General features: G+C 41.0%; 1 protein-coding gene across 1 annotated transcript; it reads right to left on the reverse strand.

Annotated features, from left to right (window-relative positions):
- Positions 1-563: 563 nt before the first annotated feature.
- Positions 564-16838, reverse strand: LOC133570546 (uncharacterized). Its single transcript, XM_061923230.2, has 3 exons — positions 16492-16838; positions 9860-10078; positions 564-1641 (listed from the first exon to the last, which is right to left on the reverse strand). The coding sequence occupies exons 1-3, from the start codon at positions 16676-16678 to the stop codon at positions 758-760; spliced, it is 1290 nt and encodes a 429-aa protein (XP_061779214.1). The 5' UTR covers positions 16679-16838; the 3' UTR covers positions 564-757.
- Positions 16839-18727: the final 1889 nt, after the last annotated feature.

The raw sequence follows: 18727 nt of genomic DNA on the forward strand, positions 1-18727 counted from the left end.
TACTACAAGAGGCACTCTAATACAGTGCTTAAATCTGTATTTTTAGTCTTATTATCAAGGAATAATGAGGTCACACTTATATTGAAACATTAATGCTAAGATTTCGTCCAGTAGCGGACCAGTGATGATGATGATGATGATGAAGATGTATCTGTGCAAGTGAACAATTGGATCCACAAGGGACAACAACCCTTTCCACAGACTACACACACACATCAGAAACATCAATGTTAGAAGCCTACAACAATATATGTGAAGAAGACTTTAGGATTAAAAGTGAAGATGTGAGGTGAAATAAGTACAAATGCAGCAATAAAAACAAGCAACTCCACTCACGATGGCTCTAAAGTTCAGTGATGTGTTGCTAACTTCAGCATTTTTCTTCTTTGTTGATGTTTTGCAGTAGTTAACATCCATGATGTAACAATGCTGCTAATCTACCAGAGTCCACATTTTGTTAACCATTTTATTCATTCATACTTTTAATTGGATAATAACATCAATAAAATGCAATGGAAAAAATGTGTGGGAAAAAAACCAAATGAAAATAATAAGATGTCCTCTCTTTAACAATGACACAAAAAAAATAGTAGCTACATATTTAATATTCAATACATGCACACAACTTAAAAAGTAAGTACAGGACAACATATAAGACTAGAAGATGAGAAGCACTACATACAACATCAAATATACATTCATATTAAACATGCTGTGTTTTTAAACTACATTTAGCACAATCACTGTTTAAGTGTTTTTACATCCCTGCAGCTTCCATGACTGTTACACACTTGTGTTTACTCACCTGCTTCTTAAACCTGAACATCTTATCACACACAGTGCAACTAAACGGTTTCTCTCCAGTGTGTATTGTCATGTGTGTGGTCATGGTTTGCTTTGTGGAGAAACTCCTCTTACAAATAGAGCAAGTAAAAGGTTTCTCTCCAGTGTGTGTTCTCATGTGTAATATCATGGTAAGCTTTGTGGAGAAACTCTTCTTACAAACAGAGCAAGTAAAAGGTTTCTCCCCAGTGTGTGTCCTCATGTGTCTGGTCATGTGTGGCTTTGTGGAGAAACTCTTCTTACAAACAGAGCAAGTAAAAGGTTTCTCCCCAGTGTGTGTTCTCATGTGTCTGGTCATGTGTGGCTTTCTAGAAAAAATCTTCTTACAAACAGAGCAAGTAAAAGGTTTCTCTCCAGTATGTATTCTCATGTGTCTTGTACAATCACTCTTCTGTCTAAATGATTTCCCACATTCAGAGCAGTCAAAGTGTTTGTTGTTAGTGTGATGTCTCGTATCACCTTTAGAGTCATTTTTACTCTCCAGAGGTTTTTGGATGTGGTCACTGTGATCAGAAGAGTCTGATATCATGTGGTCCATGTCTGACAGTGGAGCAAAGATGCTGTCTGGTTCTGACTTGATATCTTCACAATGCTCTCCATCAGCTTCTGTGATGTGTTGACTTACAAGCTCCGCCCCTCTGTTCTCCTCACTTTGACTGTGATGAAGCTGTAAGGACTGAGCTTCATCTTCATCATGAAGCTGCTCCTCTTTAATGTGGGAGGGGGCCTGTAGCTCCTTCTGTCCCACACTGGTGTGCCACTCCTCTTCATGACTCCCCGCTGACACCCGCTGGACGTCTGCAGAACAAATGAGGTGTTACTGTATTGAAGTTTGCAGTATTCAAACTATTGACATGTGAGCTAGGCCAAATAGACAGTGATGGGCAAGCTACCTGGACAATGTAGTAAGCTAAGCTACAAGTTGCTCTCAATTAAATGTAGCTAAGCTATCCTCAGAGAATTGTAGCACGCTACACTACAAGCTACACTGCAAAAGTAGCTTGCCACATCAAAGCTACATTTAACAGCATTTATATATATATATATATATATATATATATATATATATATATATATATATATATATATATATATATATATATATATATATATATATATATATATATTGGCCCACATGTATAATATCAATGTTTATGTTGTCCATGGAAAGAAGTTAGTAAGAAGCAAAAGAAAAACAACCAACCATGGATGACAAAAGGACTGAAAAATGCTTGTCACAAAAAAAAGATATTATATGGAATATTAATAACACAGACATCTATAGGGGCAGAAAATAAGTATAATAAATATAAAAACAATCTAATTGGTATACTAGGAACATGTAAGAAGGAATACTACAGACAATTATTAAAGAAGAACAGAAACAACATGAGAGCAACATGGGGCATCCTAAATAGCATCATTAAAAATAATGCTGCTAAGAAAGATTACCCCTAGTACTTTCTACATGGAAATACAAAAAATGACAATATGAACCAAATAGTTGAATGTTTTAATGATTACTTTGTTAATATCGGAACAAATGTGGAACAAAGATTTTCAAATGCAGATGATGGATCAGTTGAGGACTTGAGTGAGCTCATAGACAGAAATCCCAATTCCATGTTTCTTAAGAACGTGACAAAAGAAGAACTAATCAAAATTGTAAAACATTGTAAATCCAAGACCTCAACCGACTGTCATGGAATAGATATGGTAACCATAAAAAAGGTTATAGAAGACATTTCAGAACCTCTGACATATATCAGCAACGTATCATTTCTAACCCGCAAATTCCCTCACGAAATGAAAATTGCAAAAGTCGTACCAATTTATAAGAATGGAGGCATACACCAGTTTACTAACTACACACCAGAATTCACAGCAAATATGTCAACATGGATAGCATTAATCCAAATAACAGAGGAAATGAGCAATGCAATTGATGGTAAAGAATGTGCGGCCGCAGTATTCATGGACTTAACTAAAGCATTTGACACAATTAATCATCCATCCATCCATCTTCTTCCGCTTATCCGAGGTCAGGTCGCGGGGGCAGCAGCTTAAGCAGGGAAGCCCAGACCTCCCTCTCCCCAGTCACTTCGTCCAGCTCCTCCCGGGGGATCCCGAGGCGTTCCCAGGCCAGCCGGGAGAGATAGTCTTCCCAGCGTGTCCTGGGTCTTCCCCGTGGCCTCCTACCGGTCGGACGTGCCCGAAACACCTTCCTAGGGAGGCGTTCGGGTGGCATCCTGACCAGATGCCCGAACCACCTCATCTGGCTCCTCTCGATGTGGAGGAGCAGAGGCTTTACTTTGAGCTCCCCCCGAATGACAGAGCTTCTCACCCTATCTCTAAGAGAGAGCCCCGCCACTCGGCGGAGGAAACTCATTTCGGCCGCTTGTACCCGTGATCTTGTCCTTTCGGTCATGACCCAAAGCTCATGACCATAGGTGAGGATGGGAACGTAGATCGACCGGTAAATCGAGAGCTTTGCCTTCCAGCTCAGCTCCTTCTTCACCACAACGGATCGATACAGCGTCCGCATTACTGAAGACGCCGCACCGATCCGCCTGTCGATCTCACGATCCACTCTTGCCCCACTCGTGAACAAGACTCCGAGGTACTTGAACTCCTCCACTTGGGGAAAGATATCCTCCCCAACCCGGAGATGGCACTCCACCCTTTTCCGGGAGAGAACCATGGACTCGGACTTGGAGGTGCTGATTCCCATCCCAGTCGCTTCACACTCGGCTGCGAACCGATCCAGTGAGAGCTGAAGATCTTGGCCGGAGGAAGCCATCAGGACCACATCATCTGCAAATAGCAGAGACCTAATCCTGCAGCCACCAAACCAGATCCCCTCAACGCCCTGACTGCGCCTAGAAATTCTGTCCATAAAGGTTATGAACAGAATCGGTGACAAAGGGCAGCCTTGGCGGAGTCCAACCCTCACTGGAAACGTGTCCGACTTACTGCCGGCAATGCGGACCAAGCTCTGACACTGATTATACAGGGAGCGAACTGCCACAATAAGACAGTCCGTTACCCCATACTCTCTGAGCACTCCCCACAAGACTTCCCGGGGTACACGGTCGAATGCCTTCTCCAAGTCCACAAAGCACATGTAGACTGGTTGGGCAAACTCCCATGCACCCTCAAGGACCCTGCCGAGAGTATAGAGCTGGTCCACAGTTCCACGACCAGGACGAAAACCACACTGTTCCTCCTGAATCCGAGGTTCAACTATCCGGCGTAGCCTCCTCTCCAGTACACCCGAATAGACCTTACCGGGAAGGCTGAGGAGTGTGATCCCACGATAGTTGGAACACACCCTCCGGTTCCCCTTCTTAAAGAGAGGAACCACCACCCATCTGCCAATCCAGAGGTACCGCCCCCGATGACCACGTGATGTTGCAGAGTCTTGTCAACCAAGACAGCCCCACAACATCCAGAGCCTTAAGGAACTCCGGGCGGATCTCATCCACCCCCGGGGCCTTGCCACCGAGGAGCTTTTTAACTACCTCGGCAACCTCAGCCCCAGAAATAGGAGAGCCCACCACAGATTCCCCAGGCCCTGCTTCCTCATAGGAAGACGTGCTGGTAGGATTGAGGAGGTCTTCGAAGTATTCTCTCCACCGATCCACAACATCCGCAGTCGAGGTCAGCAGAGCACCATCCCTACCATACACGGTGTTGACACTGCACCGCTTCCCCTTCCTGAGGCGGCGGATGGTGGTCCAGAATTGCTTCAAAGCCGTCCGGAAGTCTTTTTCCATGGCCTCCCCGAACTCCTCCCATGTCCGAGTTTTTGCCTCCGCGACCGCTGAAGCCGCACACCGCTTGGCCTGTCGGTACCTGTCTGCTGCCTCAGGAGTCCCATGAGCCAAAAGAACCCGATAGGACTCCTTCTTCAGCCTGACGGCATCCCTCACCGCCGGCGTCCACCAACGGGTTCTAGGATTACCGCCACGACAGGCACCAACTACCTTGCGGCCACAGCTCCAATCGGCCGCCTCGACAATAGAGGTGCGGAACATCGTCCACTCGGACTCAATGTCCAGCACCTCCCTCATGACATGTTCAAAGTTCTTCCGGAGGTGGGAATTGAAACTCTCTCTGACAGGAGACTCTGCCAGGCGTTCCCAGCAAACCCTCACAATGCGTTTGGGCCTGCCAGGTCTGTCCGGCATCCTCCCCCACCATCGCAGCCAACTCACCACCAGGTGATGATCGGTAGAAAGCTCCGCCCCTCTCTTCACCCGAGTGTCCAAAACATGAGACCGCAAATCCGATGACACGACTACAAAGTCGATCATGGAACTGCGGCCTAGGGTGTCCTGGTGCCAAGTGCACATATGGACACCCTTATGTTTGAACATGGTGTTTGTTATCGACAATCTGTGACGAGCACAAAAGTCTAATAACAGAACACCACTCGGGTTCAGATCCGGGCGGCCATTCTTCCCAATCACACCTCTCCAGGTTTCACTGTCACTGCCAACATGAGCGTTGAAGTCCCCCAGTAGAACGAGGGAATCACCCGGGGGAGCATTCTCCAGTACTCCCTCGAGTGAATCCAAAAAGGGTGGGTACTCTTGAGCTGCCGCTTGGCGCGTAAACGCAAACAACAGTCAGGACCCGTACCCCCACCCGAAGGCGGAGGGAAGCTACCCTCTCGTCCACCGGGTTGAACTCCAACGTGCAGGCTTTGAGCCGAGGGGCAACAAGAATTGCCACCCCAGCCCATCGCCTCTCACTGCCGGCAACGCCAGAGTGGAAGAGAGTCCAGCCCCTCTCAAGAGAAGTGGTTCCAGAGCCCTTGCTGTGCGTCGAAGTGAGTCCGACTATATCAAGCCGGAACTTCTCCACCTCACGCACTAGCTCAGGCTCCTTCCCCCCCAGCGAAGTGACGTTCCACGTCCCAAGAGCCAGCTTATGTAGCCGAGGATCGGACCGCCAAGTGCCCTGCCCTCGGCTGCCGCCCAGCTCACACTGCACCCGACCTCTATGGCCCCTGCTATGGGTGGTGAGCTCATTGGAGGGGGGACCCACGTTGCCTCTTCGGGCTGTGCCCGGCCGGGCCCCATGGGGACAGGCCCGGCCACCAGGCGCTCGCCATTGTGCCCCACCTCCGGGCCTGGCTCCAGAGGGGGGCCCCGGTGACCCGCGTCCGGGCGAGGGAAATCTGGTTCCTTCGTTTGTGTTCTTCATCGAGGTCTTCGAGCTGCTCTTTGTCTGATCCCTCACCTAGGACCAGTTTGCCTTGGGAGACCCTACCAGGGGGCATAGAAACCCCCGGACAACATAGCTCCTAGGATCATTGGGACACGCAAACTCCTCTACCACGGTAAGGTGGCAGCTCAGAGAGGAGACAATTAATCATGATATTTTAATAACAAAACTAGAACGATATGGCATCAGAGGTTTGGTCTTGAACTGGGTAAGAAGCTATTTAACCAACAGGAAGCAATATGTGAAAATGGGTGAAAATATGTCAACACAGCTAGATATATCTTGTGGTGTACCCCAGGGATCAATACTGGGACCAAGATTGTTTCATCTTTATATAAACCACATTTGTAAAGTTACAAAGGACTTAAAGTTAGTTTTATTTGCAGACGACACAACTGCTTTCTGTTCAGGAGAGAACACACAGAAGATCATACAAATAATAACAGAAGAAATGAACACATTAAAAAGATGCTTTGACCAAAACAGACTATCTTTGAGTCTCAGTAAAACTAAAATAATGTTATTTGGTAACAGTAGAAACAAGCATCTTACACAAATACAAATAGACGGATTAGACATTGAAAGGGTAAAAGAAACCAGATTGTTGGGAGTATTAATAGATGATTAAATGAACTGGAAATCTCATATACAAAACATACAACATAAGGTGAATTTGCAAACAGCTAAAATGATACACAAAGCAAACTATAACCTGCTAGCCAAGAATGTACAACAATTCTCAACAAATGAGGAGAAATATAATCTTAGAGAAAAATGTAATTAAAAACATTTGTATGCACGTACAACACTTAAGACCTTCAGTATATCAGTATGTGGAATTAAATGATGGAATGGATAAGCAAAGCAATCAAACAATGTACTAATATGATCCACTTCAAGAAACTCTTCACACTTAAAGTGTTTACAAAGTACAAAGAAGAAGATAAACATTCTCAATTTATTTCATTCTTCATTCATTTTCTAAATCATCTTACTCATCTCACCATATGAAATATAACTTACTTCACTCATTATTATTTATTTATTTTTATTGTGATTACTTATGGAGTATATTGTGAATACATTGAGGACAGGAAGTGAACAAAAGTTTTAGCAACTGTTATGTAAAAGAAAAGGAGTAGGATTAAATAAACTCTGATTCTTCCTACTCCTTTTCCAACATGTTGAATGGACAAACTCGAAATTGTGATGAATCATGTTGTATGCATGCATGTGTGATGCATCATGTTGTATGCATAAATGTGTGATGTATCATGTTGTATGCATGCATGTGTGATGTATCACGTTGTATGCATGCATGCATGTGTGATGTATCATGTTGTATGCATGCATGTGTGATGTATCATGTTGTATGCATGCATGTGTGATGTATCATGTTGTATGCATGCATGTGTGATGTATCATGTTGTATGCATGCATGTGTGATGTATCATGATGTATGCATGCATGTGTGATGTATCATGTTGTATGCATGCATGTGTGATGTATCATGTTGTATGCATGCATGTGTGATGTGTCATGTTGTATGCATGCATGTGTGATGTATCATGTTGTATGCATGCACGTGTGATGTATCATGTTGTATGCATGCATGTGTGATGCATCATGTTGTATGCCTGCATGTGTGATGTATCATGTTGTATGCCTGCATGTGTGATGTATCATGTTGTATGCATGCTTGTGTGATGTATCATGTTGTATGCATGCTTGTGTGATGTATCATGTTGTATGCATGCATGTGTGATGTATCATGTTGTATGCATGCATGTGTGATGTATCATGTTGTATGCATGCATGTGTGATGTATCATGTTGTATGCATGCATGTGTGATGTATCATGTTGTATGCTTGCATGTTCCAAATAAACTCAACTCAACTAACACTTAGTGGACATTCAAGCCACAAAATGCAAATGGAGTATTGTTGGTGTATTTTGGATGGTTATAGAGGACCTCCCATTGGCTCCATTGCAAGTGGACTTTTATCTACATTTATGAGTTAGAATTAGGGCTGGGTGATGTATGGAATATACTGGATATATCGTGGGTTTGTCTCTGTGCGATATAGAAAATGACTATATGGAGATATTGGAGTATACGTTCTCACACAGTTGCTTTTAGCTGCAGGCATTACACTACAGGCTCTTCTCACTCTTTCTTGTCTCTCCTTCTCACAGAGACATAAAACAAGCGCACCTTCTTACATACGTCACATACTGTCACGTGTGCAACGTCATACGTTCTCACGGAGCAGACAGGTAGCGGCATGGTAACGTTAGCTGTGGTGCTAGTGATAATACGAGAGAAAGAAGGTGCCAATCTGGTAACAAATGAAGGAAGAATTAATTCCCAAGACAAACAGCAGGGGGTCCATCGTCTGACGGTGGTTTGGCTTCAAGCGGGTAGATGGTGAACAAGTATGCGGCAAAAGCGTTGCTACAAAAAGTAGCAGCACTGCTAATGTAGCATCATTTGAAAAGTCACCCGCTAGAGAATGAAGAGTGCTTGAAACTCTGCATGTCAACATCTCCGTTCAGTGCCACACCCACAAAATGCCCAAGCAACCATTTCCACATCAACACCGTATGAAACAAATAGTCAACAACAGAAGGAGATAACGTCCGCAGGAACCTACCACATAGTGAAGGACATACACTATTTGATTTCCTATTATGCAGATCATTTTTATTTGACACTTATTGAAATATCTTGTGTGACATCATGCACAAAAGTGCACCTTATTTGTTTTGAACTATTGTAGTGGCGTTCTGTACAAAAAGTGCACTTTAATTTAGTGTTGTTTTGATATGTCATCTTAGTGACATCATGCACAAAAGTGCACTAATAGCTTGTTTTAAAATGTCTCTGACAATCTTGCACTTTCTGTTTTGAAATGACATGAATGTTTGTGCCACTGCTTAATAACTGCTTAATAAATACACTTTTGCTAAATTTACTTAGTTGTGATTTCCTTCTCTGCATGAAAGTTTAAAAGTAGCATATATTAATGCAGTATGTAGAAGAATGTTTTAATGTAGACACATAGAATCATCATACTGCTGTGATTATATGCATCAAGTATTCATTCAAGTCTAAGGCAAAATATCCACATATATATGGTGTATCATGACATGGCCTAAACATATCCACATATATATGGTGTATCGTGACATGGCCTAAACATATCCACATATATATGGTGTATCGTGACATGGACTAAACATATCCACATATAAATGGTGTATCGTGACATGGCCTAAACATATCCACATATATATGGTGTATCGTGACATGGACTAAACATATCCACATATATATGGTGTATGGTGACATGGACTAAACATATCCACATATATATGGTGTATCATGACATGGACTAAACACATCCACATATATATGGTGTATGGTGACATGGACTAAACATATCCACATATATATGGTGTACCGTGACATGGACTAAACATATCCACATATATAAGGGTGTATTGTGACATGAACTAAACACATCCACCAGCTCTAGTTAGAATTTTTTTTTTTTTTTTTTTTTTTAATATATCCATCGTCATGTCTTTTATAATGATTGTGAACGATAGAAAAATTCCCCCAAAAGTGGAGTTCCCCTCTAAATTCCAATGATTAGATTTAAGACTTGAAGTGTATGAGCATGAAGTGATGAAGCCTACTTGGATGAGTCTTCTAAGACAAAGTGAACAGTCCAGTTGTGATGGATTGAATGCCCTGAGAATAAAATGATATGTGCTTACTTGGACTGTGATGAAGATGTGAGGACTCAGGTGCTTTGTCTTCATGCTCCTCAGTCTTCACAGAGACAACAGTCAGTGGAAACTTGCTGACATCATCCTCCTCCTGCCCTACAACACACTCTCCCTCCTGACTGATCCACACTTCCTCATCTTCCTCTTTCATGTGAGGGGGCTGTGGATCCTCCTCATCATATTTAATGTGAGGGGGCTGCTGGACGTCTGTTGGGTAAATAAGTAAATAAGATAAAGAGAGAATATGAATAGTTTTGGACTGACACTTTTAACACAATGACATTATTTGCGTTCTTCTGTGTGTTGTGTTAAAAGTGTGTAGCAAAACGACCAATAAAAATGCGGGAAATACCTCCTTTTGTCCCAGTCACTACAATTAATTCCAAAGTGAGTACAAAAACAGACTTGGAAATTTGATGGGGGCAATTTGAAAAGTTTTTATAAGTACGAGGCAGCATTGATTGAGGTATTCTTAACTTTACACTCACTGATGTAAAGTGTGTAAATATTGTATTCTGTATACAGTCTATGACACCTAAACTTTATCTCTAAACTTAACCACAATCTTGTAATGACATAGTCATCACCATAACTTCAATATCATGGAAATAAAAAATCTAATTCCAAAATCACTTAAAAAACATTCATGGTATGTTTTTGTTATCATGCAGGATACTTTTTTGTGGTCATTTTGTTGGCTGGGCCAAAATGAACTTTTACCAAAACATATTTTACAATGTGGTGTTTTACGGAGTATATCCATCAACAATTCCTCTTTAGGAATTGGAACCATCTACGACACGCTGAAGGAAAGTCAGTCACCTTTATGTTCTTTTAATTAATTAAGCGTTGACTACTTTGGTTATTGAAAATAAATGATTACTTTCACTTATTGTTGCATGTAGGTCAGAATCAGGAAGTGAAATTATAACTTTAATTAGATATGATTACAGTATAAGATGTATTTGGTGAGTGTGTGAGTTTTATGTAAACATGTTGATACAGGTTTACATCTTCTTGGGGACTGGAACACAGATATGTCCTGAAAGGATGCACCCATTTATAAAATCTTCACTAAGCTGTGCCACCAACATTGTCTCACTTAGCTCATTAAGCAAACTACCAGGGTGAGTGAGTCCTTTTAAACCTTCATAGACCTCGTTGTTACTTCTGACCAGTTTAAGATCTCCACAAGTGGAACTACCGTATTTTCCGCACTATAAGGCGCACCGGATTATTAGCCGCACCTTCTATGAATTACATATTTCATAATTTTGTCCACCAATAAGCCGCCCCGGACTAAAAGCCGCGCCTACGCTGCGCTAAAGTGAATGTCAAAAAAACGCTGCGCTAAAGTGAATGTCAAAAAAACAGTCAGATAGTTCAGTCAAACTTTAATAATATATTGAAAACCAGCGTTCTAACAACTCTGTCCCAAAATGTACGCAAATGTGCAATCACAAACATAGTAAAATTCAAAATGGTGTAGAGCAATAGTAACATAATGTTGCTCGAACGTTAATGTCACAACACACAAAATAAACATAGCGCTCACCTTCTGAAGTTATTCTTCATTCGTAAATCCTTCGAATTCTTCGTCTTCGGTGTCCGAATTGAAAAGTTGCGCAAGCGTGGGATCCAAAATGGCCGGTTCCGTCTCGTAGAAGTCATCGGGAGTCAGTGTCGCTGTTGTTCTGTGAATCCTGCCTTCCGGAAAGCTCGGACCACAGTTGTGACCGAAATATCTGCCCAAGCATTTACGATCCACTGGCAAATGTTGGCGTAAGTGTCGTCCGAGGCTGTCTGCCCGTCTTAGTGAAGGTGTGTTCGCCTTCGGAGCTGTGTGAAAAAAGCCACCCGGCCTCTTCGCGTAAACTTCCCTTAACCACTCGCTCATCTTTTCTTCATCCATCCATCCCTTCGAGTTAGCTTTTATGATGACGCCGGCTGGAAAGGTCTCTTTTGGCAAGGTCTTCCTTTTGAATATCACCATGAGTGGAAGTTAGCATGGCAAGCTAGAACCACAGTGAAGGATGACTTCTCATTCCCTGTGGAGCGAATATTCACCGTACGTGCTCCCGTTCCACAGTGCGGTTCAGTTGCTGTGAAATACGGTAGTAATCCGTGTGCGGATGGAGAGATTGCGTCTTTTTATGAACCGGATCGTTTAGTAGGAGCCATTTTGTGGTCTTTACAGATGTAAACAGGAAATGAAACGTACGGTGATATCCGCGCGTTTTTTCTTCTTCTTCCGGGGGCGGGTGAAGCGCTTCCTGTTCTATGGGGGCGGGTGAAGCGCTTCCTGTTCTATGGGGGCGGGTGCTTTCCTTGGCGGTTGCTTGCGTAGAAGAAGAAGCGCTTCCTGTTCTACCGGGAAAAAAGATGGCGGCTGTTTACCGAAGTTGCGAGACCGAAACTTTATGAAAATGAATCGTAATAAAGCGCACCGGGTTATTAGGCGCACTGTCAGCTTTTGAGAAAAATTGTGGTTTTTAGGTGCGCCTTATAGTGCGGAAAATACGGTACTGTATGCGGCTGAAGTGATCATTCCATCATTTTCTATACCCATAAAGAACATAGAACCGAGGCTGATGACCACAAAACAAGCGAAGCTACAATCCTTAAGACCTAGACTAGCAAGGCTTTCAATGACAAACTGGCAAATTAAGACTCGCCTGGTACTTGCAAGTACACAGGTTTTTGGGTCAATTCCTAACCTCAGAAAAGTAGATAACGTCACAGTCAAAGTGGGTGACAATATTATAACAAACAAAAATGAGATGACCTATCTTGGCTGCATCGTAGAGATTAATCTCTTCAGTGAAAAAATGACTACTAAGGTAGTCAAAGAATCAACCGACAAATTATGTTCTTACTAGTGTTGTCCCGATACCAATATTTTGGTACCGGGACCTGTACCAAAATGTATTTCGATACTTTTTGATACTTTTCTAAATAGAAAGGACCACAAAAAAGTGCATTATTGGCTTTATTTTAACAAAAAATCTTAGTGCACATTAAACATATGTTTCTTATTGCAAGTTTGTCCTAAAATAAAATAGTGAACTTACTAGACAACTTGTCTTTCAGTTGGAAGTAAACAAACAAAGGCTCCTAATTGAGTCTGCTGACATATGCAGTAACATATTGTGTCATTTATCTACCTATTATTTTGTCAAAATTATTAAGGACAAGTGGTACAAAATGGATTATTAATCTACTTCTTCATTTACTGTTAATATCTGCTTATTTTCTGTTTTAACATGTGCTATCTACACTTCTGTTAAAATTTAATAATCACTTATTCCTCTGTTGTTTGATACTTTACATTACTTTTGGATGATATCACAAATTTGGGTATCAATCTGATACCAAGTAGTTACAGGATCATACATTGGTCATATTCAAAGTCCTCATGTGTCCAGGGACATATTTACTGACTTTATAAACATAATATATTTTATTTTTAAACAAAAGAAGATGTTGTGATGCCAAAAAATATTGATATAATCATAGAAATAGTACTTTTTACAGGCGGTATAGTACCAAATATGATTCATTAGTATTGGGGTACTACACCAATACTGGTATACCGTACAACCCTAGTTCTTACATAGTAGGATCACCCCGCTGGTGGGTAGAAATACACTTAAGACTCTAACACAAGCACTCATTTAACCCCACTTTGACTACAGAGTTCATGTTTGATACCGTGACGCCTTAAAAGCCCTGAAAAACAAACTCCAGACAGCCAAAACAACATGATTGGGCTTCTACTCAACCGTCCTTCTCGGGCTCACATTTCTGCCAACCATTTCAGAGTACAGCTTCTTGCAGTTGGTCTGGTGTACAAGATACACCATACTACTAAAATACCCATGTATTGCAACTACCCAGAGGTAGTTGTACAAATCACATTCAACCCAGATTTCACTACGAAAAAGGTTCTAAATCGTTTTCCTGCTATCCCACCAAAATGTGGAACTCCCTATCAAAAAGAGAAGACATTACAGGTTGCGGCTACTCGTAACTGGGACTATACAAAGCCTTTTGCTTATTGTAAATTATAATTTCATTTATTATCTTGCAGTATATTTGTATTTTAAATGCTAATTTATACATAGTAATGTGAGTTGAAAAATATTTTAACTGAAACCATCTCAGGCTTTCTTGTAGCAGCAGGGTTTCCCGCAGCGTTTTGTTGTTAAGGCGGCCGCCTTAACAACAAAGAGCCAACCCACAGACTAACGTCTTAACAGGATCTCCAGCCACACGTGCGCATTTAAAAAACTATTACTGTCCCCAAGCAAACGCATACACTGAATGTCATACACATGCCAAAATACTGGGGGTGCTGTAGCCTAGGACTTAAGACCATTTTAGCCAATCAGAAACATCCAAAACGTCATTTCCGGAGGCGGCATATAGCAAAAATGGCGGGTCACGGCAATAAATAATTATTAGTAGAGCTACTTTTAGCATTGTTTTGGAGCTTAAAGTAAACAAAACTCAACAAAGTGTTGACTGGTAAACTTGCCAGTCCAAGTCTGGTGACATTCTTACCCTATTTTGGAACGGTACGGACTTGGAGGGACATCTGAGGAATTTCCTCATCGGAAAGAGGACATGACAAAAACAACTATCGACACTAAACTGAAAGTGATTTGTGGAAAGTACAGACAAGCAGTGGACGCAGGTGGAAGAAGTGGTTATGCTAGAGTTGTTTTGCTGTACTTCCAACTATGCCAGCAGATCTGGGGCGGTTCTCCATCAACTACATCCATTCCATTTGGAATAGAAACATCAGATATTGACACAAGCTCTCACAGGAGTTGGGATTCTCTATTCACCCTTGACAGCCTGGTCACAGACAAAGATATGCCCAATGATGTACAAGAGCAGCAAGATTCCAATAGGAACAATCCACAATCTTCTGTGGTGAAAGAGAGAAGAGCTCTACTTCAGGTATGTGGGCGCTAACTTCATTGCTAGGAAGTAATATTGTTAAAAGGCAGATAGATGTGGCATCAAAACATTTTTATATGAACTGCACTGCAATTCCAAATGCTCTCAGATGACCACTTTCAACAATGTGGAATCAAATTTGTTTGAATATGATCATTGTTTGACAACAGTGTGACAAATATACTTGCTTTGGAATCAGAAGTCAAGATGGCAAGCATAAATTAAAGTTCAGCTGTTTTACATGTATTTAAATAGGCTTGTATTAAAAATGATTTGAGTAGTTTCTTGTAATAAATAATATTGAGTTAAGTAAACTGCAGTTGTATTAAAAAAAAAATTTCTGTCAAAATAAAATATCTTTAAGTGTTTTATTGACACACATTGTTTCCTGACGATGTTGAGGACCATTTGACATGTTGTAAATAACATGTCACTATCTTACACCTGTGCTAAAGTGGCTTTATCTCAAATAATGTATTCATGATTGCTGAATGTCATTTTGTAGAAATCCTCATAATTTCTTCTTTTTTTTCACTAGGCAAAACTCAACAGCCACAAGCAGGACAGACTAAAAGGAAAACTTCCATTGGAGACAAAGTTGCTGAATGCAGTAGAAGACGACGTTCAGATAAAGAAGAGACTTCTGGACATGATGGAGACATCAGAGAAGCCATCGTCTGACAATTTAGACAAACTAACCTCAAATTACTAAGTCAAAATATTGACTTACTAAGTCATAATAATAACATACAAAATATCTCAGGTAACTAGGACTGTTTTGTGTTTTGTTTGTACTTTACGGAAAAAATATGGAGATTTATATCGTATATCATCATTCTGCAAATGGAGCGGAAAACACAACCAAAAATTGTAGGCTTCTTTATTTCTCTAATATTTTTATTTATTATAATATATTGTTATTTGGTTATTTTTTAATAAACAATGTGTTCAATGTATTCAGAGTCTGTAGTCTATTGCCCCCCCAGGCTGTGGTGGCAGCGATGAGGTGGAGACGTGATGGTGGCGACAGGCCGCCTATCCCGGGAGACGCCCCCTCCCACCACCTTAACTAACACATTTTCTGGGGGAAACACTGAGCAGTGAATGTGTACCGTGATGAAAGTGTAGCCTTTCTTATGCAAACTCCTCATAACTCCTTCAAAAACAATCACACATTGTTACAAACTGAGAGGAACATCAACCTCAAACTGTCTCGTTTTCATGAAGAATCTAAATGAAAGCATTGCATCATCCCCACAAGACAAACCATCTTCCTATTAAGTTGAAATTAAAGTACCAATGATTGTCACACACACACTAAGTGTGGCGAAATATTCTCTGCATTTGACCCATCACCCTTGATCATCCCCTGGGAGGTGAGGGGAGCAGTGAGCAGCAGCGGTGGCCGCGCCCGGGAATCATTTTTGGTGATTTAACCCCAAATTCCAACCCTTAATGCTGAGTGCCAAGCAGGGAGGTAATGGCTCACATTTTTATAGTCTTTGGTATGACTCGGCCGGGGTTTGAACTCACAACCTAACCATCTCAGGGCGGACACTCTAACCACTAGACCACTGATTGACCATCTATTGAAGAAAGGTGTTATTAATCATATATTAAGTTAGTAAACACGTGAGAGTAAGAAGTCAACAAACCTGTTCTGTGTAACACAACTTGATGTTTCTTGAAAACAGCGTCCAGTAGTCGATTGTTCTCCTCCTTTGTTCTAGAAAGTTCCGCCTCGTATTCTGCTATCGTTCTTTCTAACACTACAAATATTTCTTCAACGGCAGCAGTTAGTCGCTGATCCACCAACGCTCTCAACATGTGTAATGTAGACATTTTCACACAATCACAACACTTTACTCTCACACTTGATCTCTACTTAGCGATGTGTTGATAACTTCTGTTAGCAGCTAACAAGCTAAGCTAACTAGCGAGCTAAGCTAACTAACAATAAACGAGCACGAGAAGCAGCAAAGTGCTTCTAGCGCATCGAGACCATTTTATCGTTAAAATAAAGAATCAAAGATGTATTTTATACGACGTAAATATTTCAAACTGAAGAACAAAAAATAAGACTGACTTTTTAGCGTCCTTCTGGCTTCTTTCTGCGTCAATGTGCTTTCACGACAGTTGGCACGCTTGACGTTACAAGACGGTTCTGCTCTCGTCTATGACTGCTCTGCTCTCGCGAGATGTGTCATGCGCAGAAGACTCAAAGCTTTGTAGTAAAACAGGAGCGTGATCACTTTTTGATTTTCTACATTTATTTTGCATTATTGACTTTGTTAAAACTGTTGTTTTTAATAAAATCATTAATTGTATTATTTTGTTGAAATTGTTTCACTAACTAAAATGATGATGTATATATTGTTGTATTACTCACCAATAAGTCCATACATTTTGGTCCTGTGTTTTATTCTGATGATAATGAAAAATGAGGTAAAAGGCAAAGTGAAAGTGAAACTAAGCTACTGCCTCTCGCCTACACGTCAATTTATCGTGCGGTAGCCAAAAGTCACCAGTAGATAGCAGTGCAGTATTGTAAAGTCCTACATATAGTACCATTGAAATGTTGCTGCTCATATTAATAAAACGCTAAATCCTTTATTTTTGACAAAATACCTCTAGTAGTGATACAAATGTGCTCTGGCAAAATAATCTTATTTCCTTTGTTTGGCTTGAAAGAAGCTATGAAAATAAACATGTCAAAAAATGTTTAAATCTCCGCCATTTTAGTTTTTTTTTAAAAAGTTCTCAGGAAGAAAAAAAGGTTGTAGATGATGTGAAAGGACCAAATCCTCTGTTTAGGAGTAATACGAATAATAATAATCAATGTTATTTATAAGGTGCCTTTCTAGAGACGATACAAACATTACAACATTGAACAATATAAAACAGAAAATGTCAGTTTAGACAAGAAACTAGCAATAGCTCCAATTAAAGTGAATAAGCATTCTGGAATAAGTGTGTTCTTGATTTGAAAAGGCTAAATGAGTCCATATTGTGGAAGTCTTGGTGTTCTAAAAATATGGAGGGTCAAATGGGACAAAATTAAACAAATAAATACATCTTTAAATAATTACTTAAATGTGATAATTCATTACAAATGGAATTGAATACATAAATGTATTTTATCTTTCAAACTCAGCCATCAAAGTCAGTGGGCGGGTCCTAACATCTGATTGGTTCCACCGACCAGAGAGAATAGCGGTTGATATCTTCGTCCGAAAGTGAGGAAATTGTTACATCTTTGTAACTGTTTTGGACTTAAATTTGCTTGTTATCTGTATGTGGTATATAAGTTCCTGTCCTGTGCCCTTATTTGGTGTTTTTCACTTCCTCGTGCTGTTCACAGGCTTCCACACCAGCTGCCTGATATGCAACCGGGACACACCTGTACCATGTTGCCAATCAATCTCTTATTTCAGTCCAGATTGTCATCCAGACAACGTCGGATCATTGATCCGCGTATGTGTGATGTTTCCGGTACAAAATTAGTTCCGTCTCTTGTGCATTTACTTCTGCACTTGCCTTCTTTTGTTTTCCTTCACTCCTATTGTGGTTGAGTTTTCTATTCTCTCCTCCCCTCCATGTGAGTATTTTCTCTGCATCCTTGGGGTCACGTCGATAAGCTGCATTCCAGCTCCTGACAGAAATAACTGTATTCAATTCCACTACTTTATTTGATACATGCGGGTCAGCATATGTCTTACTTCTACATGTTGCACATCTACAAGCAACTCCCAAAAAGTATTTAAAAGTTTGTCCTTCAAAGACGTCACGTTTTCAAATACTTTTAAAGTTCCAAAGATATGAAGATATGACGGGGCGAGGTTGTGGATAATCTTGAAAGTAAGAATTATCTTAAATTGGCTATGGTCTTTG

This window comes from Nerophis lumbriciformis, linkage group LG28 (assembly GCF_033978685.3).
Source record: "Nerophis lumbriciformis linkage group LG28, RoL_Nlum_v2.1, whole genome shotgun sequence".
In the NCBI taxonomy this organism is placed as follows: domain Eukaryota; kingdom Metazoa; phylum Chordata; class Actinopteri; order Syngnathiformes; family Syngnathidae; genus Nerophis; species Nerophis lumbriciformis.